This window comes from Neoarius graeffei, chromosome 6, assembly GCF_027579695.1.
Source record: "Neoarius graeffei isolate fNeoGra1 chromosome 6, fNeoGra1.pri, whole genome shotgun sequence".
Classification (NCBI taxonomy): Eukaryota; Metazoa; Chordata; class Actinopteri; order Siluriformes; family Ariidae; genus Neoarius; species Neoarius graeffei.
The window spans coordinates 55406022-55433878 of record NC_083574.1 but is presented as its reverse complement, the minus strand read 5'-3'; the positions used below and the strand labels follow the sequence as shown (position 1 = coordinate 55433878).

General features: G+C 45.0%; 1 protein-coding gene across 1 annotated transcript in view; it reads right to left on the bottom strand.

Annotated features, from left to right (window-relative positions):
* iqch (IQ motif containing H) overlaps positions 1-27857 on the bottom strand; it is a 96765-nt gene that overhangs the window by 36023 nt on the left and 32885 nt on the right. Inside the window, 4 exon segments of the mRNA XM_060924367.1 lie at positions 3077-3613; positions 7516-7691; positions 8406-8531; positions 22280-22385. Of these exon segments, the coding sequence (XP_060780350.1) occupies positions 3077-3613; positions 7516-7691; positions 8406-8531; positions 22280-22385 (945 nt within the window).

Genomic DNA, 27857 nt, shown 5'->3' with positions numbered 1-27857 from the left:
ATTTTTGTTTACCATGAACAAGCTTCTGGCAGAATTCTGGTTGGACATTTCATGACTCTTCATGGTAGAATTGGTAAAGTTCAATTTAATTTGTTTTGGGTTTTTTTGGCATGGACTCGACTTATAAGCACGGTCTATATATTTTCAATAGGGTTGAAGTCAGGGCTTGTTTTAAGCTTAATGTTAGCCTGTGTTATCCTCCACAACCAGCTCTGATGCGTGTTTGGGTTCATTGTCCTGTTGTAACTCCCAAGTCGTGTTCAAGTTTCTGATGGTTTATGCTGAAGAATTCTGAGGTAGTCCTCCTTCTTCATTATTCCATCCACTTTGTGCAATGAACCAGTTCCACTGGCAGTAAAACAGCCCCAGAGCATGATGATCCTACCAACACCACCAGTTGGTACAGTGCTCCTCTGTACACGGTGGTCATTGTGGCCAAATAACTCAATCTTTGTCTCATCTGACCATACAGCTATCCTCCAGAAGGCTTTTTCTTTGTCCATGTGGTCAGCTTCAAACTTTAGTTAAGCTTGAAGGTATCAATTTTTGAGCAGGGGGTTATTTCTTGGATAGCAGCCTCTTAGTCCATGGTGATCCATCAGCTTCCAGTTCATGGCAGGGCTGTGCCATGGTGGTTCCCAGGTTGTTCCTGACCATCCAAACCAATTTCCTTTCAGCTGAGGGTGACAGTTTGGTTTTCTTGAAGCAAAGTGACTTGGCAAAGTGACTACACCTCACAATAACTTGGATACAATTATTTGAACTGATCTTGGAATTTGCAGTTGTTTAGAAATGGCTCTAAGAGACATTCCAGAGTTGTGTACATCTGCGATCCGCTTTCTCAGATCTGCACTGAGCTCCTTGGACTTTCCCATTATATTGTGTGTTGGTCAATCCAATGAGTGCTGTAAACAAATCCTTTTGATGAAGGCACAGAGAAGCTATCAGCTGTATTCAATCATGATCACTAACAGGAAGTTAAGAGACCTCGGCCTTGGCAAGATAAGAGACATTTTGAAAGTCTCAGCATATCTGAATTAATAATCTAAGTGAGCGTATGTAAATGTTTGACCCTGTATGTATAATTTTGACCCTGTGTTGATTTCAGAAAACCCAAAGAAAATTAAAACTTGTGCACCAAATTCTAACTTTTTTTTTTTTAATTAAAGCTGTATGCAGGCGGCATGGTGGTGTAGTGGTTAGCACTGTCGCCTCACAGCAAGAAGGTCCGGGTTCGAGCCCCGTGGCCGACGAGGGCCTTTCTGTGCGGAGTTTGCATGTTCTCCCCGTGTCCGCGTGGGTTTCCTCCGGGTGCTCCGGTTTCCCCCACAGTCTAAAGACATGCAGTTAGGTTAACTGGTGGCTCTAAATTGAGCGTAGGTGTGAATGTGAGTGTGAATGGTTGTCTGTGTCTATGTGTCAGCCCTGTGATGACCTGGCGATTTGTCCAGGGTGTACCCCGCCTTTCGCTCATAGTCAGCTGGGATAGGCTCCAGCTTGCCTGCGACCCTGTAGAACAGGATAAAGCAGCTAGAGATAATGAGACAAGATGAGAAAGCTGTATGCTGTATAATCATTCTGCCACAGAAAAAGAACAGTTCAAAGAAATTACTGAAAGCCCAAATACTGGCATGACATTCATATCCAAGATGACATTCATGTCACTTTATGTAAACTTCTGACCACATCTGTAACATCAAGATAACACTAAGGGCACTATATGTATGATAACCACATTATATTAAAGGTAAACTCTAGGATTCATTAACCTGGGCCTTAGTTTCCCATCACTTTGAGTTCAGATATTTACTAAGGACAAAAATGACTTAGATCAGTTCAGTGTTGAGTTAGAACACTATAACCAGCAACCTCAAAACAGCTATAGAATGTTATCCAATGGGGCAAACATCCACGTCAAAGTAAACTGCTTGTTTTTTTTTTTTTTACCAGTGACAGGCTCACAGTTATTATAAGTGTCTGACAGCATGGAAAGGATCCCTACAGTGATACACCCATGTCTGTTTACCTCAATAACTGAAAAGAAACTGTAGAAAATTATTGTTTCTACAGTCATTTTTCTACTTTTCTCTCCTTTTGGCCTCTGACGCAGCACCCCATTCAGTGCCTGTCGTCAGTTACTGCACAGGGATTGTCTATTGATGTTTACAAAAACAGAAGCCATATAGAATTTGTAAAAAGTCTATTTCCAAAGTAATGCCCCGTAGGATTAAATTGTATAGCTGATTTGCTGGTTAGCTGGTTAGAGCGTTTGAACTCAATACTGGACTGATTGTAATCATTTTTGTCCTTGGTGACTATCTGGAACCAAAGAGATGGGAAAATAGGGCCCAGGCTAAAAAAATATCCCAGAGCTTTCCTTTAAATATGAGCACCATTACAAATTTTATATATTTACTCTATCCGCATTCACTGGATATGAGCAATTGCGTGCTCTGATTGGCTCCACTACTACTAGGCTATCAGCTCATATACCATGAGTAGAGAAAAACAAAATGACTGAGCATGTTACTGAACCAACCAAGGACGAAATAAAAACTCTACTCAAAAACCAAACCCCAAAAAATACAAAAAAGCAACAAACTATAGAATGAAAGTATTTGATGGTAAGAACGTATCGTTTTTTAATTTTTCAATAATTATTATTATTATCGCATTTTTCACACATTGCTACTGTCATTTCACCCATTTGTTTACATTCTAAGCGGAAATTATTTTCTCGGACGTTTTGTATAAAGTTTTTATTTATCGAATTTGCAAAAAAAATAACAACAATAATAATGCTCTGTTTCTCAAAATCCAGTGAATGTGGATAGAATCAAACAGTTATTCCACTCAATCTCATCGTACATGGTTTATATAACTCGGTGCTACGCGCCTCGTCAACTATCAGCTCGTGTATGACTCGATTTCATGGAATAACTGTTAAATATCTATCTAGTTATTTTCTTTGATTTTATTTCTAAGCATTGTAAAAGGCACCATACTGTATGTGTGAACTATAAACATTTTATTTAAATATGAGTATACGGCATCAACATGCATTTATGACCCTAACCTTTGCTCTGTTGTGGTAATTCTCCAGATGACGGAGGCGGGTGGCCTGCAGGCTCTTCCTCACGCGGCTCAGTTGGGCATGCATTCGCCAGGAAATGGCGATGGTTCTGGCCGCCCACCTGCGTCTCTTTTGGTGCAAGTAGGCAGTGCGAGTGCGATAGCACCTCCAGCAGGCCTGGATGTGCACAGCAGCCACCCGGCGGCCACCCTCACCCTTATAGCGCTGCCCAGGCTGCTTCATCAGCTCCAGCACCTTCTCCCTGTTCTCCAGAGCAGACAAGAGGCACTCATGCCTGCCCTGCTGTAGCTCACCGCTCTGCGCCAGGGCCACAAGTCTATCGCCACACACCAATGCATGAGGTACGGCAAACTGGCACAGCAGCCGCTCCAGCTGCCACAGCGCCTCTAACAATGTGCTCCAACTTAGACAGCAGCTGTCCTTAAAAGCACAGAAGTCGGCTGCATGTGGATCAATTCGACCTTCCACTATACTGAAGAAGTGTTGGCTACTGGGAGCTGGTGGTAATGCTGGCGTACACTAAGCACACAGGAATCAGACAATTTTTTACAGGATATTTTTCCATGGACACACAAAGTCCATTGATATAAGTACATATAAACATGCCATAGCTGATGCCATTTGATGTCATGTTCTTTTATGACAGCATATATCCAGTTTTATTCTATCCACATTCACTGGATACAGTGGTGCTTAAAAGTTTGTGAACCCTTTAGAATTTTCTATATTTCTGCAAAAATATGGCATAAAACATCCTCAGATTTTCACACAAGTCCTAAAAGTAGATAAAGAGAACCCAGTTAAACAAATGAGACAAAAATATCATACTTGGTCATTTATTTATTGAGGAAAATGATCCAATATTACATATCTGTGAGTGGCAAAAGTATGTGAACCTTTGCTTTCAGTATCTGGTGTAACCCCCTTGTGCAGCAATAACTGCAACTAAATGTTTCCGGTGTCTGTTGATCAGTCCTGCACACCGGCTTGGAGGAATTTTAGCCCGTTCCTCCATACAGAACAGCTTCAACTCTGGGATGTTGGTGGGTTTCCTCACATGAACTGCTCACTTCAGGTCCTTCCACAACATTTTGATTGGATTAAGGTCAGGACTTTGACTTGGCCATTCCAAAACATGAACTTTATTCTTCTTTAACCATTCTTTGGTAGAACGACTTGTGTGCTTAGGGTCGTTGTCTTGCTGCATGACCCACCTTCTCTTGAAATTCAGTTGGTGGACAGATGTCCTGACATTTTCCTTTAGAATTCCCTGGTATAATTCAGAATTCATTGCTCCATCAATGATGGCAAGCCGTCCTGGCCCAGATGCAGCAAAACAGGCCCAAAACATGATACTACCACCACCATGTTTCACAGATGGGATAAGGTTGTTATGCTGGAATGCAGTGTTTTCCTTTCTCCAAACTTAACGCTTCTCATTTAAACCAAATTGTTCAATTTTGGGCTCAGCCATCCACAAAACATTTTTCCAATAGCCTTCTGGCTTGTCCATGTGATCTTTAGCAAACTGCAGACAAGCAGCAAGTTTTTTTGGAGAGCAGTGGCTTTCTCCTTGCAACCCTGTCATGCACACCATTGTTGTTCAGTGTTCTCCTGATGGTGGACTCATGAACATTAACATTAGCCAATGTGAGAGAGACCTTCAGTTGCTTAGAAGTTACCCTGGGGTCCTTTGTGACCTCGCCAACTATTACACGCCTTGCTCTTGGAGTGATCTTTGTTGGTCAACCACTCCTGGGGAGGGTAACAATGGTCTTGAATTTCCTCCATTTGTACACAATCTGTCTGACTGTGGATTGGTGGAGTCCAAACTTTTTAGAGATGGTTTTGTAACCTTTTCCAGCCTGATGAGCATCAACAACGCTTTTTCTGAGGTCCTCAGAAATCTCCTTTGTTCATGCCATGATACACTTGCACAAACATGTGTTGTGAAGATCAGACTTTGATAGATCCCTGTTCTTTAAATAAAACAGGGTGCCCACTCACACCTGATTTGTCATCCAATTGATTGAAAACACCGGACTCTAATTTCACCTTCAAATTAACTGCTAATCCTAGAGGTTCACATACTTTTGCCAGTCACAGATATGTAATATTGGATCATTTTCCTCAATTAATAAATGACCAAGTATCATATTTTTGTCTAATTTGTTTAACTGGGTTCTCTTTATCTACTTTTAGGACTTGTGTGAAAATCTGAGGATGTTTTGGGTCATATTTATGCAGAAATATAGAAAATTCTAAAGGGTTCACAAACTTTCAAGCACCACTGTATGAGCAATCGCACGCTCTGATTGGCTACTCTACTACTACTAGGATATCAGCTCATATACTGTGAGTAGAGAAAAACAAAGTGGCAGAGCGTGTTGCTGAACCAATCGAGGACGAAATAAAAACTCTACTCGGAAACAAAACCACAAAAAATACAAAAAAGCAACAAAATATGGAATAAAACTATTTGATGGTAAGAACGTTTTTTTTTTCAAGAAAACAAAACCCCAAAAATTGTTATCAAGTATTTAAAAGAAACAGAAATAGCTAAAAGAATATAGTCTCTCCCCCTATATCTTCTGTTCCACACTCCAACCCAGTCAGTGGCAGTAATGCACCTTTAAGTTGGTTTGCCAACCGCCAAAAAACCTTGAAGAAGAAGAAAATCCCAAAAAACACCAAAAAAATGGAATAAAAGTATTTGATGGTAAAAAGCTATCTTTTTTTATTTTTCAAGAATTATTATTATAGCATTTTTCACAAATTGCGACTGTCATTTCGCCGGTTTGTTTACATTCTACGCGGAAATGATTTTGTCGGATGTTTTGTATTAAGTTTTTACTGATCGAATTTGCAAAAAATAAAAATAAAAATGCTCTGCTTTTCAAAATCCAGTGAATGTGGACACAATAAAACAGTTATTCCACTCAATCTCATTGTACATAGCTTATAGCCAACTCGGTGCTACGTTCCTCGTCGGCTATCAGCTCATGTACGACTTGATTTCGTGGAATAACTGTTAAGTGTAGCAGTGACGTGAGCAGTGATTATATGGCAGCTTACATCACAATTTTTTTGCTGTTAAGTGTTAGAATACACTACCGTTCAAAAGTTTGGGGTCACTTTGAAATGTCCTTATTTTTGAAAGAAAAGCACTGTTCTTTTCAATGAAGATCACTTTAAACTAATCAGAAATCCACTCTATACATTGCTAATGTGGTAAATGACTATTCTAGCTGCAAATGTCTGGTTTTTGGTGCAATATCTCCATAGGTGTATAGAGGCCCATTTCCAGCAACTCTCACTCCAGTGTTCTAATGGTACAATGTGTTTGCTCATTGCCTCAGAAGGCTAATGGATGATTAGAAAACCCTTGTACAATCATGTTAGCACAGCTGAAAACAGTTGAGCTCTTTAGAGAAGCTATAAAACTGACCTTCCTTTGAGCAGATTGAGTTTCTGGAGCATCACATTTGTGGGGTCGATTAAATGCTCAAAATGGCCAGAAAAATGTCTTGACTATATTTTCTATTCATTTTACAACTTATGGTGGTAAATAAAAGTGTGACTTTTCATGGAAAACACAAAATTGTCTGGGTGACCCCAAACTTTTGAACAGTAGTGTATGTTCTATTACAGTACATGTTTTATAATAGACGTCTGATGATATCATAAAACTCAACACTTGAGAAACATCTGGCATGTCCACCCTGACCTCATTATAAACATAATAAACATTATAACATAAATAAATAGTAATCGATCATGAAGTTCTATCATGAAACAATACTGTTAAAATAGAAATAAAATAACAGACAAGCTAGAGGCAAAGCAGTGTTCTGTTACTTTCTAATATAGAGAAAGGGCCAAAGATGTCATCTGGCTTATAGCTTGATGTTATGGTTAAGTCTAAGAGCGTTATTTTACTCTGTTCCTGTTACTTTTAATGTTAAAAAAAACACTGCAAGGTGTTTGCATTTATACTTCTACAAACAAAAAGTCCAAAAAAGAAATAGCGGCCTTAATACTTTTGCACAGTACTGTATATCAATTGGAAGAATGTAAATAAAGAAAAAGTAGTAGCATTAAGCAAGGCTAAAGGTAGAAAGTCACTGATTTGTGAAAATCTATGCAGAAATTAGCCTTTACATAATTTACTCCATGTAAACCCTAAGGCTGGTCCTGACACAGCGAACATTCGTGATTATAAGCTGCCAATAACAGTAACACAGCATGATTAACCACAGCTAGTTTACTGACTAAAACATGCTTTAGGCCACTGATGAATAGAAACTGACAGCATTTTATCAATCTTTAACGAGTAAAACTGAATGGAGAATTAATATGAAATCTACAGTGTTGTCCCTTCAGTGACACTGAGTGTGTTACTAGGATTTTGCCGGTTATACCCGAGAGTTGAGTGGTGCGAGTCGTGCTTGTCCACGGGGAAGGAGGCTGCTATCGGAGGCAGCAGCGTGAGGTTGAGTAAGTGAGGGCCAGATGGATGGACATTCAGCACCAGTGGTTTTGGAAGTTATGGCGACATCCTTACTTTGTCTCATGCCCCTCTGCTGTTTTCCTGTCCATAGATCACAAGATCAAATCTAATAAAAGTTCCGCTTCTGCGTTTATAGTCATTTTTACCTTTCAGGAAGCAGGCTTTAAAAAGGACATTTCTTTGCAAACTTTCCCAAACTTTTCAAGTTTTCCTTTTTACTCAACCTACCTTTTTGTGTTTGTAATCTCTGAATTCATACCACACTGTGTTTTTGCTAGGTAAATAAATGTACAGTATACGATAGGATTGCTGGGTAGCTTAAAATATGCATTTATACAATACTACACATTTGCATGATGCACACTTTTGATTTCATGATGCTTACAAAACATCTGTCCATTATCCATAACCGCTTATCCTGTGCAGGGTCACGGGCAAGCTGGAGCCTATCCCAGCTGACTATGGGCGAGAGGCGGAGTACACCCTGGACAAGTCGCCAGATCATCGCAGGGCTGACACATAGACACAGACAACCATTCACACTCACATTCACACCTACGGTCAATTTAGAGCCACCAATTAGCCTAACCTGCATGTCTTTGGACTGTGGGGGAAACCGGAGCACGGGGAGAACATGCAAACTCCACACACAGAAAGGCCCCCGTCGGCCACTGGGCTCGAACCCAGAACCTTCTTGCTGTGAGGCGACAGTGCTAACCACTACACCACCGTGCCACCCGCTTACAAAACAATAAAAAGCTATAAAGACCCAATGCTAGCATGAACAGAAAGAGTGGTATGTGTGTGTCTAACCCATTTTACTGGGACTGCTGTCCTCTCTTTGGCGCTGGGGTATTGAATGATTTTTCAACAAACTGCGATCAGCTGCTGAAGGTGGTAGACTTTTCTCTAAGTGACTGGCAAGTCCTATAGGGAAACATACAAACACATTTTTGCACAGCCAAAAACAACAGGCCCAAATGAGTTGTGTTTCATTTTCCACCATTCTGTATAAACAATTGCCTCATAATTTTGTTGAACAAAAACATCATCTCAATGCACAGTGTCCTTTTCTGATTGGCCAAGGCTACATTTCCATTCCATGGCTGCATTTTTGTTGGTAACTCGCCAGCGCCCCCTATAACGATCCCACAATTTCCTTGCGCGCTCCACCCGGATGTGACGTGAAGTGGAACTGCTTTAACTGTATCGAGAGCGCCTCGATTCGCTCTCTCATGTTCTGACTACTGGAGTGGTCGGACGGACTGTAGGCACGCTCGCCTACAGTGTTGAGACTAACCGCTATTGTCTGAGAACAGCCTGTTCAAATTAGTTTCGGCCGAACTTTTGAACGACCCGCTAAGTTTCAGCGATATAGTGGTTTTGATTCTAAACCTTTGCAAAGTTTAACTACAGTTAAGTAGTTTTCCACGCTAAGAGGCATTTGCGGACAGCTTCGCTCCTCTCAGCCTTTTCCTCGTCGACGCATCACCGGAGGTTTCTCCTGAAGCACCGTGGGCCAGCTAGGCCTTCATCTCCCTGCTTCGTTAGCCGCGGTTGGACGCAACGCGCCGCTAACCTCCTCTCCTCGGACTGCGACCCTCAGCGCGGACATCGGAGAAAGAACTTCCATCGCATTGAGTAGGCACTTGGGCAAATTTTTAATTTGTAGCTTATTCAGATGGTTGTTAGGGTCATGTTTAAGCTTTGAGCTATTTAGCATACCCGCTCAGACACGGAAGGTGTTTGTTTGTTTTTATTGTTTGTTTGTTTGTTTGTTTTATTGTTTGTTTTGGTTCTGTTTTTTTTCTTTGAACTTGTTAGACAGGGTATCTTGCATGATATCTTTCCTTAACTCCATTGCTAGCTTCCCTATCTGATTAGCAGCGCAGCGACAAGTTTGTTATTTTAAGCTCCGAGGCTAGACCGCTACAAGGCCTAGTTCTCTCCATCCAACACATATACACACTCTCTCACACTCTTTCTCTCTCTCTCTCTCTCTCGCGTTGAGTTCTTTGCCTAGATAGTCTGTTGGAAATTGTTGTTAAGTGCAGTGTTTGGATCCAGCTGTAGCGTGGTCAGATTCTCCTTAGCAACTTATTGCTAGCTACCTCAGGGTGATACGCTAGCTGGTAGGCTTGTGTTCTCGACTAGGCCTGCAGGCGCCATTTTTCCGACGCCATTTTGATACCTTCCTCATTGAGTTACCTGTGATACGACACCTAGGCACTGACCGCCATTTTGTTTAAGCATTGCCAGAGTGGCTAGTCATTAGCATCTGCCCACAGATACCTACACAAAGCACACATTAGCCACAGAGCTAATCCTTTGTTCTATTTAGCTAACATTCCTTTGTTTTAGCTAACATTCCTTTGTTTTAGCTAACGACAAGCTAGGTCACACACACACACATGCATCGGCTTGCCCTAGCCTCACACACGCACACACAAGGGATTCTTTTCTTTTTCCTTCTATCTCTTTCTCTCTCTCTTTCCCTCAAATTTATAGTCCAGGTGTAATTGTTCCATTGTTTTGTCTTGTTATTACCTTTGCTGACATTGAATGTATTTTGAGTTTATTATTATTAGTGAGTAGTAGACAAATAAAAGCTAATAAAATTGAATTGCATTTTACTTGTTCCTGTTGTTTATTCACAAGGTCAACTATTTAGAACTCCTTTTTCCTTCAGAATTTAGCTTTTGTATACAACTGGGTTTCCCATCTAATACAGAGCTACCATTAATCTTGAATGTAACCATTCACGGTGAGTGTTAAGATTAATAATTTAAGATTTTATGAGACTGATCTTTATTTATAAATTGATTAATTTACTTATCAATTATTACATAATTTATAATTTAATTAATCCCAATTCAACCTACATTAAAGTGGTGCCCCGTGTGAGGCATAGTTTAATGACCTTGTGAATTTCTCAACAATAACTTGTAAACTGCTGTATACCCAAAATCAACTGCCAAGGTATAACACAGATGACTTTAATGGTGAATCATTAACAGTGTGTTAATCACAGAACTGAAATTCAGCTGCCAACCACAGTTAGCTGATAAACTGGTTTAATTGATTAGTACATTAGAGTAATATCTAATCCAAGTACTTAATTAATATTATTAATAATAATAATCATTATTGTTAACTAATTATTAATTGAGCTAATTAATACAAGTGAAACATTAGTGAAAACAAAGTAGCTAAGAAACCACATCAATTATTTAGCAACTTGGATTAAATTAAATTCTAACCTAATCAACCCCTAGTATTAATTTCCTTTAAGTTAATTAATACATTTCGAACAAAATGTCGCGTTCCCCATCAAGGGAGTCAGAAGGGCCCCTCCTCTCTCTCTTCGACGTTGTAGGCGATTTAGGCCAAGTCCCGGAGGATAGGAGAAATTACTTCTGTGATCTGGACCAAAAGGCTCGCTTTGATGAAATACACATAGCCGTTAGGGAACTTAAGGAGCGTACTATGACTCTTCCAGAAGGGCTACCCAAATTGTTCATGATCTACTATAAGGAAATGGAACATGTGTGTATGACCCTCGAACAAGAGAAAAGAACACTAAAACGACAACTGGCCGAAGCTCAAAGGAGAGCAGAAAGCGCGGAGAGTAGCCTCGTGGGCCTGAGAGCCACACAAGATGAACTAAAGCGCGAAATAGAATACCTCAGAGAAGAAGTGACGCAAGCACGTCGCTCAGATGAGGGATCGGCCAAACCCTCCCAAGAACAGATTTCCGCTCTGGAGGAGGAAGAACCTGAGCTTAGAACGGTAGATCAGACACCGCACTCAAGCTCAACTCGCGTGAAAGTCGCGCGATCGCCACCTCGTGGCGCTGGGAGTTTTTACTTTACTCCCCACTACACCCCCTCGCGCTTCAATATCGCTGCAGCCTCTAGCCCGCAGAAAACGCCGCGCTACGTACCCTCAGACTCCTCTGACGGAGAGGCCGCCTCCAAGCCGAAACGCAGACATAGGCGATATGAGAGCAGCTCAAATAGCGAAGACAGCGAGGACCCCTACGGGTCAAAATCAAAACGCCTCGTCGCAGAACGCAAAACTAGGATCCGCCAAATCGACGTCCTTGCGAAAGACATAGAGCGTTTTGAGCCGGAAAATCATAGACACCGAAGCGTTAATGATTATTTCCGGGAAATCGAGCGTAGCCTCCTGGACCTGCCAGAGGCTACGTCGCATGAAAAGGCCAGACTAGTCTGGAAAACTTTAGGTAGCGGCGTACGAGCATTCGTTGAGACCTTACCGCAGTCAGTCCTCGACAACTACAAGAAAATACGTAAGTACTTGAAAGAGGAATACTCGTTGTACGAGGATGAGACTGCTGCGACGATGGGTGCTATTCTGATCAGACAGAAACGAAGCGAACACCCTCGCGAGTACTACCGTCGGCTCCGCGCAGCGTACTTTCAGGGCAGAAGCGAGCCCGGGCTAGAGGAAGATCGCAACTTCAAGTCCCTCTTCCTCCATAACCTTCACCCGTGCATCCGTAACCAAGTAACACTCGCGTGTCGCCAGCGCCCCCATACTATGAGAGAAATGCGTCGCACCGCACAACTAACGTGGGAGACGTTCGTCCGACCCACAGACCGCCACGAGGACGATCCCAGAGTCCTCAGCCTATATGAGCAGGAAGATCAGTCCTTAGGCCTAGAAGGGGGTGAAGCCCCAAACCGCGGGCCCCCTTGGGCGAACCCAAACCCCGGCCACCAGACGTCGAGTCAACCCAAAGGTAACTGGAAAGTTCGACAAGCTGGAGCCAAGGGGGAACAGGGCCCCAACGCCAAAGGACAAGGTAACCGCAAACCTGGCAGTCACGGCCCTAAATCTCAGAATAGCGGACAGTCAAGGCCCCATCGCAACTCCTCTCGAAGGGAGCGGAGCCCTAAGCTAGCTACCGCTAAACAAGCCAACCAAGAGCCACTTGGGATGGCAGAACTGAGGGCTGAATTAGCACGGATTAAACAAGCCAACCAAGAGCCGCTTGGGATGGCAGAATTGAGGACCGAATTAGCACGGGTTAAACAACTGCTGAGCAATAAGAACAGGAAGGGTAAGCCGAGCAAGGACAGGGACGAACCGTCAGCATGACTAGGCCGGGACCCATCCCCACCACCACCGCGTGTCTACCTCGTGGGGTGGGGAAAGGACCCCTGCCCAATAGGCAGCGATGAGTTGAAACCACCCCCTCCGTTAGTGAAGCCTGACCCGCAGGATGCACCCCTGACGCAGTTTCTTGGAGATTTGGTTAGGAAAGGCAACGCCAAGCGTATCTATACCCCAGTGGTGGTAGAAGGCAACGTTTCCCTCCAAGCTCTCTTGGATACCGGGTCAGAAATCACCCTGATGTGTTCCAAAGTCTTCGCAGAGGTTTCTGATGCGCGGCGCGCGCAAGGTAGACCCATCAGAACCGAACGTTGTGATGTCAACTTGGTTAGCTTCACCCAGAATCAAGCCCCAGTAACAACCATTGCATGGTTAGAACTCACCTTCCAGGGCATGTCCATCACTCACCCCACTTACATCTGCTCTGTTGGTGTAGAACCGTTCCTCATTGGCCAAGACCTACTAGATAGGCTAGCGCCCCTCATTGACTGTCGTCGTGGGCAACTGTGGGCCCAGGTCGCGTCCCCACAGACCCCAGATCCTCGTCGTCACGATCGAGCCTGTTGTGATGAAGTTAGGGTGGAGGCTACTCCACCGATAGCTGAGTCAGGGCAGGTCCCCGAGAACCTCGAGACCACTCCGCTCCACCCTGAGCCGAGTCAAGACGCACCAAACTCAACCGACACTCCTCTCAACCGCAACGCGCTTGATGGCCACCCGTCTTTCCTTTGCTTTCTTGGCGAATCTGCCCCAACCAGGTACTACCCCTGGATATCTGGCAACATTATTGTCAACGGCGTCACGGCACCTGGCGTCAGGTTAGCGCTTTGGTCAGAGAAGTCAGCCATCAGCCAAACGTGGTTCGACATAGTGCGTCAGAGCACTCCTTCCCCTGTCTTTGTGCAGAAGAGCCACCGGCTACTGTCAGCCGAACAACCCCAGAGCCCCATCAAAGCCACAGGCGTCTGCGCCGTGTCGCTCGCCATCGGTCAGAGAGAATTCCTTCATTTCTTGAGTGTCGTCCCCGGACTTCCTGACCCACTGGTCATTGGGGCAGACATCTTGGTCAGACTGGGAGCCCAACTGGACCTAGTCAACCGGGTCATCTGGACCCAAGCCGACGCTGCTAAGCACCCGTTCCAAGCTGACCCGGAACAAATGCGGTCAGGACAAACGATTCCCCAAGCCTGCCATGTCGCTAGCGAATTTGACATCGTCATTCCCGCTAGGACTGCTGGTTCCCCTCTTAAGCTGGTCATCATGAAAGACCAACAGTTTCGTAGCTCCCAGGCGTTCTTCCAGCCTCTCAGATTCTTCATGGAGCTCGATTTAGCCGTGTGTGGGACTCCGCTGCTTGAAGTGAGTCATCGTTCCGCTTACCTCCTGGTTCAAAACTCCACGCGGGACGCCATCACGATCCCCGCCCGTCGGCCTTTAGGCCTTCTGATAGACCAGGCATTCCATGACTTTGAACTCACCATTCCAGTCATTGGTGAGCTGCCAACGCCGGACACTCATTCCGATCCAGTGGAACCTCCCTGGATCACTCTTCCTTTCCACATGATCCGCATCGAACCTCACATCATGCTTTGCGACGAGCGCATAGTCATGACCAAAACTGACACCCCGAAACACATGCTGGTGTACGCTCTTGCCACGCAATCGAGCAATGACACCCCTGCAACTGAGGTCGTCGATTCAGCTCTAGGTGAACCGTACCCAGGCTTTGAACGAGAAGTTCAACAACAGCTGGTGAAAGCTGACAGCCTGACCACGGACGCCCAGAGACGACAGCTCCGTGAACTGTTCTACGACTTCAAGGCGATCTGGGCGCGAGATTCCAATGACTGCGGAGTCACGGACATCCACACCGTCCGAATCCCAACAGATCCGAACGCTCCACCGACGTTCGTGCGGCAATACAAAATCCCGTTAGCCGCATACGACTCAATACAAGAAACACTGGACACTCTGCTGGAAAAGCAGATCATTCGTGAGTGTAACTCGACTTACAACTCCCCCTTGTGGCCGGTGCTGAAACCGAACGGCAAGTGGCGTCTCACCATTGACTATAGGCAGCTGAACAAGCAAGTGCCCTTGTCAAGATGGCCCATGATCCATCTGGATCAAGAACTTGCCAAGGTGAAGGGTGCAAAGTTCTTCTCCACCGCCGACGTGGCGAGTGGATTCTGGACCATGCGCGTGGATCCAGCTGACCAGCACAAGCTGGCCTTTTCCTTTGGGAACCGCCAGCTAACTTTCAACCGATGTCCGTTCGGCTACGCGAACTCCCCCGCTGAATTCAACATCTTCTTGCATAAGGCAATGAGCGATGCCGCAGCTCGTGGCAACTTGATCTATGTCGATGACATCCTCATTAGGTCACAGACTTTTGATGCACACCTCGAAGAGATACGCCATGTTCTGTCCCAGCTGTCCAGAGCAGGAGCGAAGCTCTCTGTCACCAAAGGGCAGTGGTGTCGCACCAAAGTTGAATACGTTGGACTGTGCGTCGGGCCAGATGGCATTGAACCCCAGTCAGGGAGGGTGCGGGCTATCCAAGATATCAAAGCCCCATCCAACGTACCCGAACTCAGGAGCTTCTTAGGGGTCTGCAACTACTCCCGACAGTTCATCGAGGACTACGCGGACATAGCACGACCGCTCACCGAGCTCCTCCGGAAGGATAAACCCTTCCAGTGGAGTGACCCTCAAGAACTCGCGTTCAAGAGCATGAAGCAGAAGCTCTGCTCCGCTCCCTGCCTCGCGTATCCCGACAAAGACAAACCGTTCTTCTTGGAGGCTAGTTTCTCCACCCACTGCCTGAGCGCTGCACTGTCACAGCAGCATGACAAAGATCGCCGTGTCGTAGCATACGCCAGTCGGCCCCTCAGTGCTGTGGAGTTTAAATTTTCAGACTGCGAAAAAGCCCTGCTGGCCACGGTCTGGGCCGTTGAACACTTTCGCAGTTACATTGGTGGCCAGAAGGTGGTGATAGAGACCAATCATCAACCGGTCTCGTTCTTGAACAGCCAGAGGCTGAGAGAGGGAAGAGTTTCGAACAGTCGCATCGCAGCTTGGATGATGGCACTACAGGGCTACGACGTCGAGGTGAAGTACGCCCAGAACCACAAGATGGTGCTTGGCCGAGGGCTGGCGGAATGCCAGCATTGCGACTGCGAGAATAGTCCAGATCAAACCGAACTAACAACCGTACCTGCTCTCCCCTCCGACCACCACTACTATGACGAGAACGTCTGCAAAGACCTCTCCACCGCTTACATAGATGGATGCTCATTCCATCATGAATGCAAAGTGCAAGCCGGTGTCGGTATCGTATGGGCGAACGGCCCTATACAAGGGAAATACCAACACCGACTCGGGGCTAAGACTAGCCAATATGCGGAGGTAGCAGCCGTGCTCATCGTCCTGCAACAAGCTGCCCGTGAGAACATCAAGCGGTTAGTCCTCTGCTCTGATTCAAATTATGCCAGGCATAGCTTCGTCTCACACTTTCCCTCGTGGAAGGTGCAGGACATGAAAAATGCAAGGGGCAAGGAAGTGAAACACTCCGAACTCTTCCTAGCATGCGATCGACTCGTAACCGAACAGGGAATGTGCGTCTATTGGAAGAAGGTGAAGGGACATTCTCAAGTCCCAGGACCTGACAAAGTCGGTAACGATGAGGCAGATGGCCTCGCCAAAGCGGGAGCCGTAGACGGCCCCCTTTGGGAATTTCAGCCGCCATGGCTTCCCGAGACGCCACGCCATGACGTAACCGCGATTACTCGCCGACAGGCTAGAGCAGGTCAAACTGACGCAGTACCCCAAGCAGGAACAGTGCAACTCGGCCGACTGCCCCAGGATGCCGACCTGGTGTCTATGCAGGAAAGGGATCCCGTGATCCACCAAATCCGTAAGTTCCTTGCGGACCCCGTGGCGTCCCCAATTTCCCCACAAGAGTTGCAACAGTCCCGAGACTTAAATCACCTTCACAATCTCAAAAACGGCTTAAAACTCGAGAAAGGACTCCTGGTGTACACACCACGCAACCAGGGACCTCCCCGGTGGGTCGTGCCCACAGATCATAGGGGGGTCATGTTGCAGTACGCTCACGACAGCCCGTGCGGGGGCCATAGGAACGCTCAGGCGACCTACCAGACACTCCAACAGATTGTCTATTGGCCCTTCATGATTCAGGACGTTACCGAGTATGTTAAAGGGTGCTTGATTTGCTGCCAATTCCGACCAGCCCAACCGTTGAACCGCGCCCCACTGCAAAGCAAAGGCATCTCATTCCCCTGGTCTAATCTCCAGATAGACTGGGTCGGACCGGTGCCGAAATCAGCTCGAGGTAATAAGTACCTCCTGACCGTCACTTGCGCGTTCACGAAGTGGGTGGAATGCTTGCCCGCCCCAAACGAAACCGCAGAGACCACCGCTCTCCTTCTTATGAACCATGTGTTCAGCCGTTGGGGCTTGCCCCTATCCATTGATTCCGACCGAGGTACTCATTTCACCGCAGAGGTCATGAGAGTGTTGTGGGAGATGCTCGGAGTCGAGGCAAAATTCCACATCGCGTATCATCCTCAGTCTTCCGGTCAGGTCGAACGCGCCAACCAAACCATCGTGAGCATGCTTCGCAAGTATGTGAGTCACCATGGCAAAGATTGGGACATCAAACTCCCTCTGGTGCTGATGGCCATTCGGTCCACTCCTCACCGCACCACCGGAGTCACCCCGTTCGAAATGATGACTGGCCGTGAAATGGTTCTTCCCTTACACCTCCTCTACCGACCAGAGGACCTAAGCGTTGCCACTGCGTACACCGCACACCAGTACGTCACCGACTTGCAACGCCACTTGCAGGCCACGTTTGCGTGGGCCCAGGAACACCTCGAAAAGAGTGCGAAAGGACAGAAAGCTTACTACGACAGAAAGGCGACACACCGTGAGTACGAAGTAGGCGACAGAGTCCTATACTTCAATTTCACCAAACCGGTAGGAGTAGCCAGAAAATTCTTACCCCGTTGGTCCGACCCTTTCGAAATCGTCGGTAAACTGTCCCCCGTCGCCTACCGCATCAAAACTTCGAAGCCCAGCCAGGCGCCTTCGTATAGATGGGTCCATAGCAACCAAATAAAGCTTTTTGAGCAGTCCACACTCCATAGGGGGGTGGACAAACAATAAGTTATAGCCTGCCCAACTTAGTTGCATGCCTCTCAATCCATAAGCGTGCATCTATAAGTAACCACCCTCGTTATCACTCAAATCGGAATAACAAACTCCTGTATGTTGCAGAATGGCCCCTCTCTGGATCCTCGGTATCTTCCTAGTCCTGCAGACCACATTGGCCGGTAACATAGTGGAACCAGGTCCGCCGAGTGGCATTGTTCTCCAAGATGCCCCAGGACTGCTCCTCACCAATTGCCGCGTCCATACCCAGCGCGTGTACACCCGCCTCGATCCTTGGGACGTGTACCGTAAGCATTTTAGATCGCCCACACAAACAAACCTCGAAACCGGGCCTGACTCCGAGATTGGGTCCAACATCGAACACGCCAAGCGTACCACAGTTCACATGCTCGAACAGTTACAGAAGTTCATAGTCACTGAGGAGGAACTCAGCGGCAAAACACGCCCTAAACGGTTCCTCGGAGGACTACTTACTGCTGCATCCGCCATTGGCTCTCTGTTCTCAATGGGCCTCTCTGCCGTTAACACCGTTAGCCTAACCGCGGTCAAACGAGAAATGAACATTCTTAAGGAAGAAATGCCAGAAATCCAGGGTAGACTACTAACTCAACAGGAGGAGCTGCAGGGCCTAGGCAAAACCCTGCAGGGAACCATACTAACCGTTAACATGCATTCTACATTAATCAAGAACACAGTACATGCCGTAGACAGGCTAGCGACAATCATGAGAAGCGAAGTCAAGTACGTCCGAGTAATCCGAGACCTAATGCAGGACCTGATGAGAGAAGTAAGTAGCTCTCTCAGCACCCTGAGTGGAGGTAAAATCCCACCATATTTGATACCCCTCAGCATGGTTGACAGCATACTCCGATCTACTACCACGACTAACGTTTACTCATCACAGATTCATCTGGCTTATAGTCTTGGCAGTGCTATCCCCATTTTTGTGAACCCTCAAAACCTAGAAATAGGCTTCATCCTCAATCTTCCCGTTATTGAACGGCAAAACATATACAGAATCAAATCTGTCCTTAATGTAGGTTTCTGGAACAACGACGTACACGTACGTTTGCAGACACCTCCCACCATAGCCTATCACGATGACAACCCCTCTATCTACCTCGTCCCTAACTTAGACATGTGCATCTCTACCAAAGATATCCACTGGGTCTGCCCCAGCAATCCCTTTATCCGAGACACCACAGACCGTCTCTGTGGATTGACAAAAGTCCCCGAGCAGAAGTGTGCAGGCAAATTGTCTATTAAAGATGAAGGAATAGGAACTAGAGTAGAAAGAGCTGGTAATCGGTGGCTAATCAACACTCCCCAAACTGAGATTCTGGTATCATATGATCAACATAACACTGCCACTAGAATGAAGATCCCTAACGAAACCTCTCTCCTAAGTGTCCCACTAGGAGCCACTGTTCACGTGGGTGACATCACCCTCCATCACCTTAGCGCTGACCAGTATGAGACCGAGATAGAAATGCCCGATGCCTTCCCAGGTCACGAACTTGAGATAAACTCCACCCTCCAAGCACAACTACTGCTGGAAGGGACCAAAACCGTGCAATTCAATCTTAAGCCCACTGGCATCGCTACCACTTTCTTGAATAACCGCGCAAACCCTTCGTCCGATCAAGGATCTTTAATAAGCCGAATTGCGCTGGGATTTCTAGCTAGCGGTTGGGTTATCACAGTCTTCATAGCCATCACTCTACACAGGTACATACTGACACTACACCGCAAACTGGACAAAACGATCTACGCACCTGAGAAATTAGATCGTGGCATTGTCCGATTCTCCATCAGGCCTAAGGCCTCCACTAACTTTCTTGAAGAGTAGGCTTGCTAACACGCTAACTAACCCCTCTTTTCCATTTTCCTTTATGGAGTTTTGATTATTTTTGTTTGCTGTGTGAAATATTGTATGTAGAAGGTAGTTAAGTAGCCATAGTGTAATTGTTTTCATGTCCAAGTGCCTATGCTTTCATGCCCAAGTGCCTATGCATCTTATGGACTGTATGAAATGAATTGAACTGTTGAACTGTGTCTGAAAGACTTTTCACAGAAAGGACCCTTGGAACTACCTCATTGTGGAACTACCTCATTGTGGATTACTAGGGACCGTGGGCCGCAGACTAAACACCATGTGCCCATAGGGTATCACTCCTTTCAGCGCCTATGGCCAAGGGGGGAATGTTGGTAACTCGCCAGCGCCCCCTATAACGATCCCACAATTTCCTTGCGCGCTCCACCCGGATGTGACGTGAAGTGGAACTGCTTTAACTGTATCGAGAGCGCCTCGATTCGCTCTCTCATGTTCTGACTACTGGAGTGGTCGGACGGACTGTAGGCACGCTCGCCTACAGTGTTGAGACTAACCGCTATTGTCTGAGAACAGCCTGTTCAAATTAGTTTCGGCCGAACTTTTGAACGACCCGCTAAGTTTCAGCGATATAGTGGTTTTGATTCTAAACCTTTGCAAAGTTTAACTACAGTTAAGTAGTTTTCCACGCTAAGAGGCATTTGCGGACAGCTTCGCTCCTCTCAGCCTTTTCCTCGTCGACGCATCACCGGAGGTTTCTCCTGAAGCACCGTGGGCCAGCTAGGCCTTCATCTCCCTGCTTCGTTAGCCGCGGTTGGACGCAACGCGCCGCTAACCTCCTCTCCTCGGACTGCGACCCTCAGCGCGGACATCGGAGAAAGAACTTCCATCGCATTGAGTAGGCACTTGGGCAAATTTTTAATTTGTAGCTTATTCAGATGGTTGTTAGGGTCATGTTTAAGCTTTGAGCTATTTAGCATACCCGCTCAGACACGGAAGGTGTTTGTTTGTTTTTATTGTTTGTTTGTTTGTTTGTTTTATTGTTTGTTTTGGTTCTGTTTTTTTTCTTTGAACTTGTTAGACAGGGTATCTTGCATGATATCTTTCCTTAACTCCATTGCTAGCTTCCCTATCTGATTAGCAGCGCAGCGACAAGTTTGTTATTTTAAGCTCCGAGGCTAGACCGCTACAAGGCCTAGTTCTCTCCATCCAACACATATACACACTCTCTCACACTCTTTCTCTCTCTCTCTCTCTCTCTCTCGCGTTGAGTTCTTTGCCTAGATAGTCTGTTGGAAATTGTTGTTAAGTGCAGTGTTTGGATCCAGCTGTAGCGTGGTCAGATTCTCCTTAGCAACTTATTGCTAGCTACCTCAGGGTGATACGCTAGCTGGTAGGCTTGTGTTCTCGACTAGGCCTGCAGGCGCCATTTTTCCGACGCCATTTTGATACCTTCCTCATTGAGTTACCTGTGATACGACACCTAGGCACTGACCGCCATTTTGTTTAAGCATTGCCAGAGTGGCTAGTCATTAGCATCTGCCCACAGATACCTACACAAAGCACACATTAGCCACAGAGCTAATCCTTTGTTCTATTTAGCTAACATTCCTTTGTTTTAGCTAACATTCCTTTGTTTTAGCTAACGACAAGCTAGGTCACACACACACACATGCATCGGCTTGCCCTAGCCTCACACACGCACACACAAGGGATTCTTTTCTTTTTCCTTCTATCTCTTTCTCTCTCTCTTTCCCTCAAATTTATAGTCCAGGTGTAATTGTTCCATTGTTTTGTCTTGTTATTACCTTTGCTGACATTGAATGTATTTTGAGTTTATTATTATTAGTGAGTAGTAGACAAATAAAAGCTAATAAAATTGAATTGCATTTTACTTGTTCCTGTTGTTTATTCACAAGGTCAACTATTTAGAACTCCTTTTTCCTTCAGAATTTAGCTTTTGTATACAACTGGGTTTCCCATCTAATACAGAGCTACCATTAATCTTGAATGTAACCATTCACGGTGAGTGTTAAGATTAATAATTTAAGATTTTATGAGACTGATCTTTATTTATAAATTGATTAATTTACTTATCAATTATTACATAATTTATAATTTAATTAATCCCAATTCAACCTACAATTTTCACAGTCTTTATCTAAACGTGTCTGTCTGTCTGTCTGTCTGTCTGTGTGTATGTTGTTACAGGAGTGTGACGTAACATGCATAATCAGTCAGTAATGAACAGTGCTGCTAGCCTAACTTCAAGGTCCTGCTTGTGCCAATCGTGAACAGATACCAAATACCACATTACTTGAACATTTTGTATGGGATTGGTGGCCAATAAAACAGCACAGTTCCAGATTTTGGTGCCAAATGTTCTGGGTTTCTGGATGGATGGATAATCTTGTGTACAAGTAAAATGGCTAAATCAATGATTGGATGGATGGATGGATGTTGGGATGAGTGGCAAGATGACCTTGAAAGTGTATTCTCAGATTCTTGCCTGCTCTCTTGTCTTCCTCACAGAGAGGGGATGCAGGGAGGAGGTTTCTGTTCTGGTCTACAGGTACAACAGCTACCGTAGAGCTCATGGCTTTCTTAGTTCCCACCTGGAGAGAAAGAAGTTATGAACTTTCAGGGAAATACAAACTCCATACCGTCCTTGTGGCACATTAAATGCTTTCCAACTGATTAACATGGGCAATTTCTCTAAACAGCCAGAAGAGACTTTATACATATATTATGGGACTGTAAAAATGGGTTCCAATCATTTGTGTTATATTGAATGTCTAAAAGCAAGAGGTATTAGCTGAATTCTTTTGCCACAGCCAAAAACAATGTTGCATGCAGCACAGAGCAGGAACAAACCCCACTCAATAGCTTGTTCAAGGAGAACACTATTAGCTTTGGGTCAGTGACTAGATTTCTCCCTCCAAACAAAACTTTGTTCTAAAAGGCTGCAAGACGACCATCCATTAATCAGGCTGGTGGCAGCTTGTAGATGTCAAGAAATATGGTTTCTTCCTTTTCTTCCTTGTCCCTCTTATGATTTCATCAGCTGCTCGAGTTCACAAATGTACGTGCAGAACAGAACGCAATGTTGTGTGATTACAACCAACAGATTTCCTGCATTCATTAAAAGAAAGTTGGAGCTGGCTTACAGGCAGTTAATGACATTGTAAACTAGCCAATAAGCTTCTCTTCCCTCCAGCAATCAATCACAAGCTGGCAATATTTTCAGGAGACTTTGAGCATGGTTCAAAATGTTTATTTCTCTCCTGGTTTCTCTTGAGTGAACAGCTGTTTGAGCTCGACAAGAATTAAATTCCATCAGAGCAATGCCCCAAATGCTCCTGGTTTTTCATAGCTATAAAACAACTCATGAATCAAAAGGCAAGAAGTGTTCCATGCTTATTTATCAACGAAATAAGCAATCAGGAATCTGTTTGGATTATCAAGAACGTCATGTTCACTCTCACACTGCTCAGCTTACCAGTAGGGTCATTTTAATGATTCGCAATCAATCAGGCAAACTGCTCGTTATATACAGAGATATATTTCATTCAAGAACAAAACAGATAAAGCATGTTATCTACAGCAATTTTACAGCCTATTAGAACCAACAATGAAAGGATGCCTAATAATAAAAAAACAAAACACAGCTGCTATTATGTAAGTAGCATCTACATAAATCTCTGCACAGAAAATAGAATTTTAAAGTCCCAGCTTGAGAGATATTACAAAGAGACACACAAAGTAGGAATTGGATGAGGGTTAAAAATAAACATGTATGGAGTCCCGCCATCCTGCTCCTGCAGATTCGATAGCTGTGTGTTCTCACACCACTGAGCCAAGTGACACACCAGCAGTGCCTGCCAGCTGTGGAAGTGTTATGAGCGGGACACCGAAATGACCACAGCAGGAACAACAGCTCTAAAGGCACTGAAGTGAGCTGGCACTGAGGTGTTGAGGTGTTGAAGACAGTTGGCATGCTGCCAGCAGCTGCCGGGTGGGTAAGATGCGCCTGTCTTATTGGCATGCAGGAACAGGTAGCTGCACCTGTCCTGAGACAGCTGTAAAGCAGCAGTCCATACAACTGCAATCAGGCACCGGCACCTTCTCAGGAGAATGCTGATGTGCAGCAATCTGCGTCTGTCTGCTGTCGCCAGCCAAGTCTCCCGTCGGCCACTGCAGCAAACTGACAGCCTAGGCTCCCCCTGAATCTCTGTCCACATGACAGACACAGGATGCCAGAGACAGAGGGATGAAGCAGACTGAGCACTACAACAAACTGTGACCTTTGGAAAGATCAATTTGTTGACCAGCAACTACTTATGCAGTGAATGTCAAAACAAGTGATTTTAAACTCACAAATCTTGTCTGAAAGCACATTGACGAGAGTCATCTCTTAATGCTGACCTGTCCGTCACTTACTTTCATGTGGCATATGTTGAGTTTAAGGCAACTCAGATAAGACTTAAAGATAAAAACTTGAATCCAACTGAACCACCCCAACTTTTCTCATGACTTTGGTCAAATTTACTTTTCTGTAGAATGCTGAGGTCTTTTTTTTTTTTTCAAAAAAATTCAGCATATTTTACTCATTGAGAAGCAAACAGTGTTTGAAGAAAAATGGTTCATTCTCGAAGAAGTTACTGATTTGGCTATTTGAACAATTGTGACTCACTTTCGAAGATTATCTAGATTGCTAAATTGGTTTTTTTCCCCCCAAAAGCTAGCCTGGCAAGCCAGACTAAATGTGAATATTTAGTCTGGCCTCGCTTGTAGACATTTCCGAAGGGTGGGGGTGGAACAACCCGCTGTCTTTCAAACTGTCTCTGTGCGTATAGGCCAACGCTCTGACCAATCAGCGCAACAGTGACTGTGACGTAGTCAGAGCGACAGAAAGCAATGGGGGAGGCCTTGAAATAAATAATTTTTCAAAATGCGTATTAATTAATAAACAGATTCTAGATATTAAGAAGTTTGGAGATAATGACCACAAGTTTGGAGTCTGTACCACATACTTAACATACACTCATTTTTTTCAAGTGTTTTTCAAGGGTTTGCTTAAACTGTTTTTGAGAGTTTTTATTTTTATTTAGTGGTGTTTGGTGAAATAATTTCCCTTAAATTTAAAATAATGGGAAAATAAGAAACAATCAAAAAGTAATGTTTCAAAGCTGTTTATTAATTCTTCGTACTGCACAAACTAGCCCCATCCTTTTGGCTACGAGCGGAGCCAGCTGGTAGATCAGACTTTTGCCATAGCCGGTCGGCAAAACAGCGAAAACGTCCTTCTTGAAAAGGAATGAGCGGAGAGCCTCTTCCTGCTCATGTTTCAACGAAAACTCCAAGTCTAATTCTTCTAAAACTGATTCCAAAGCGGAGTCAAACGTGCGCTGTTCACTAGCCGTAGCCATCTTTCCTGTTGTGCTTTCTCCAGCGTCGTGCAGCCTTGTCGTCACTCCTGCAAAAGCCCGCCCAAAGAATCCAAACAAAAACCTTGCGTTGTGATTGGCGGGCACGATTTGATGCCCGGGGTGTTTTGTTGATATGGTGCGAGGCTAGACCCACTCGTAGGCAAAAAATATTTTTGGCCGCTAGGCGGGTGGGTCTAGTTTACTAGGCTACCCAAAAGCGATACTCACAATTCAAAGAAGTAGTTATGCAGAATATTTTACGCAAACTCCTTTGGTAATCTTTTATTTTGATAAAATAATTTCATTCATATGCAGTCTGAAAAAAAGGGTTGTTTCAACTTGTGTCAGGTGACACTTTCCAATATTTCATTTATTTTAAGTATTTTTAAGATATTCATTCATTCATCTTCAGTAACTACTTCTTGTTGCTCAGGGTCACAGCAGATCTGGAACCCACCACGCGAACACTGGGTATGGGATGGGAAGCCAAGTCCATAACAGCACATCCCATACACACACATTCCCATGCTCCTTTACACCTGTGGGCAATTTAGAGTATCGCTCAACAACCTGCCAGCTTGCTTTTGGGAGTTAGGAGGAGTACCCCTGATGTACCCCGAGCTCAGGATCAAAATCCCAGACCCTGGTGATAAGGCAGCAATACTACCCATTCAGCCAACTTTATATCTCTTATCAGGTAACTACGAGCCTGGAGGCTTGTCTCACAACACCATCACTTTTTTTTCATCTCATCTCATTATCTCTAGCCGCTTTATCCTGTTCTACAGGGTCGCAGGCAAGCTGGAGCCTATCCCTGTTAGGACTGGGACTGTTTTGGCCTCTAGAGGCTGCTGTTATTTCCTTTTCATGTCATGTTTGTTTTGGCCTCTAGAGGCCGCCACTGTTCCTGTGTCTTGTGTTTGTGTTGATTGCCTGATTGTCTTCATTAGTGTCACCTGTTTCCCATTTATTGTGTGTATAAATACCCCTCTGTTTGTTCCCTTGTCACGGAGTCTTTTTCCTATGTTGTGCTGTTATGTTTAGCTCCAGTTTCCTCTGTACCGTGTTTCTTGTCTTTTTGGTTTTGCACTTTGCTTTTCTTTTTGGACCTAAGTATTTACTGTGTTTTTGGATCTTCTGAGCGTTCAGCATTTTGCCTTTCCTTTTGTTTTTGGACTTTGCACCTTTGGATATTTTTATTTTTGTTATCTTCTGAGCTTTTGGATTTTCTTTTTTGTTTTTTTTTCATCGGATTGTAAATATTGTACATAGTGTAAATAAACTGTTTTTTGATACTCTACTTTCGCCTCACGCCTCTGCACTTGAGTCCTGGTGGCCTAGTGGGGGTTTGCTAGATTATCACACCAGCGACCTGGGTTCGAATCCCAGCAAAACCCTAACAGTCCCAGCTGACTATGGGTGAAAGGCGGGGTACACCCTGGACCCTAGTCAGACAGAACTGAAGAAGCCTTTTGGATGAGAGGTGAAACATCTTCAAGCAAGTCCAGTTGCTCTCTTTTACCACCCACAGTTACTATGACCTGGATGACTGAGAATCTTCACAGACATGTTTCCACGCACTTTGGGATGAGAACCCTTCGACTGGTGCGGGAGTATGAGAGGACTTCCAGAAAACTGGCAGACTACAGGAACCACCTGCGTTTCAACCTGAGATGTCGACAATCCAACATTATCCCCACTAGCCTACGCCTGCATTCAATGGTCAAAGGACACAGAGCTGAAATAATCCTCCAGAAAGCCCAGAAGCAGCTTCTCAATGAGAGAGTGAGACAAGTACATTTCACCATCGATGCTCTCCAGAACAAGACTGAACTGATGTTTGAAGAGTTGACAGTACTTCTTCCCAGTGAAGTTTTGGAACGAGTCTCTGATTTCACGGAGAAGGCACAGATTTCACAACATACCAAAGGCAAGGAATGACAGATGCGCAAATTTCAAACATTACTGTCTAAAACCACCTCCTCCAGTAAGACAGAAGTGCTGACTTGGAGGAAGAAATCTGACCAGGCTACACAACCAGACCTAGAAGAGAAATGGGTGAAGAACTTATCTGACAGGGTACTCACCCAACCAGAGAAAGATGTTTTATCCAAGGGACTTAACTTTGCAGTTTCACCAGAGCGGATACCAGTGGTAGATCTTATCACAGCCACAGAGTCAGCCATCAGAAACAACAATCTGACCAACACAGAGGCAGAACAACTTAGACTGAAGATATCAGCTGCTCTGTCCAGTGCAAACGCACCCCCCTCCAACCTCACCAGCCAAGAAAGGAGGGCTCTTACATTGCTTCAAAGAGACCGGGACATCACCATCCTTCCTGCTGACAAAGGGAGATGCACAGTGGTGCTAAATACAGCGGACTACCACTCAAAGATGACCAGTCTCCTTAGCGACACAACCACCTATGAAACCTTAAGGCGGGACCCCACCAGTTGTTACAAAAAGAAAGTTGTTAGCTGCCTGCAACAACTAGAAAAGGACCAAGCCATCAACTGATCTCTGTACTACAGATTGTACCCTGGGGAAGCCGTTCCTCTCATATACGGACTCCCCAAGATTCACAAGGAAGGAGCTCCACTCAGACCTATCATCAGCAGTATAAACTCTGTCACCTATAACATTGCCAAACACCTA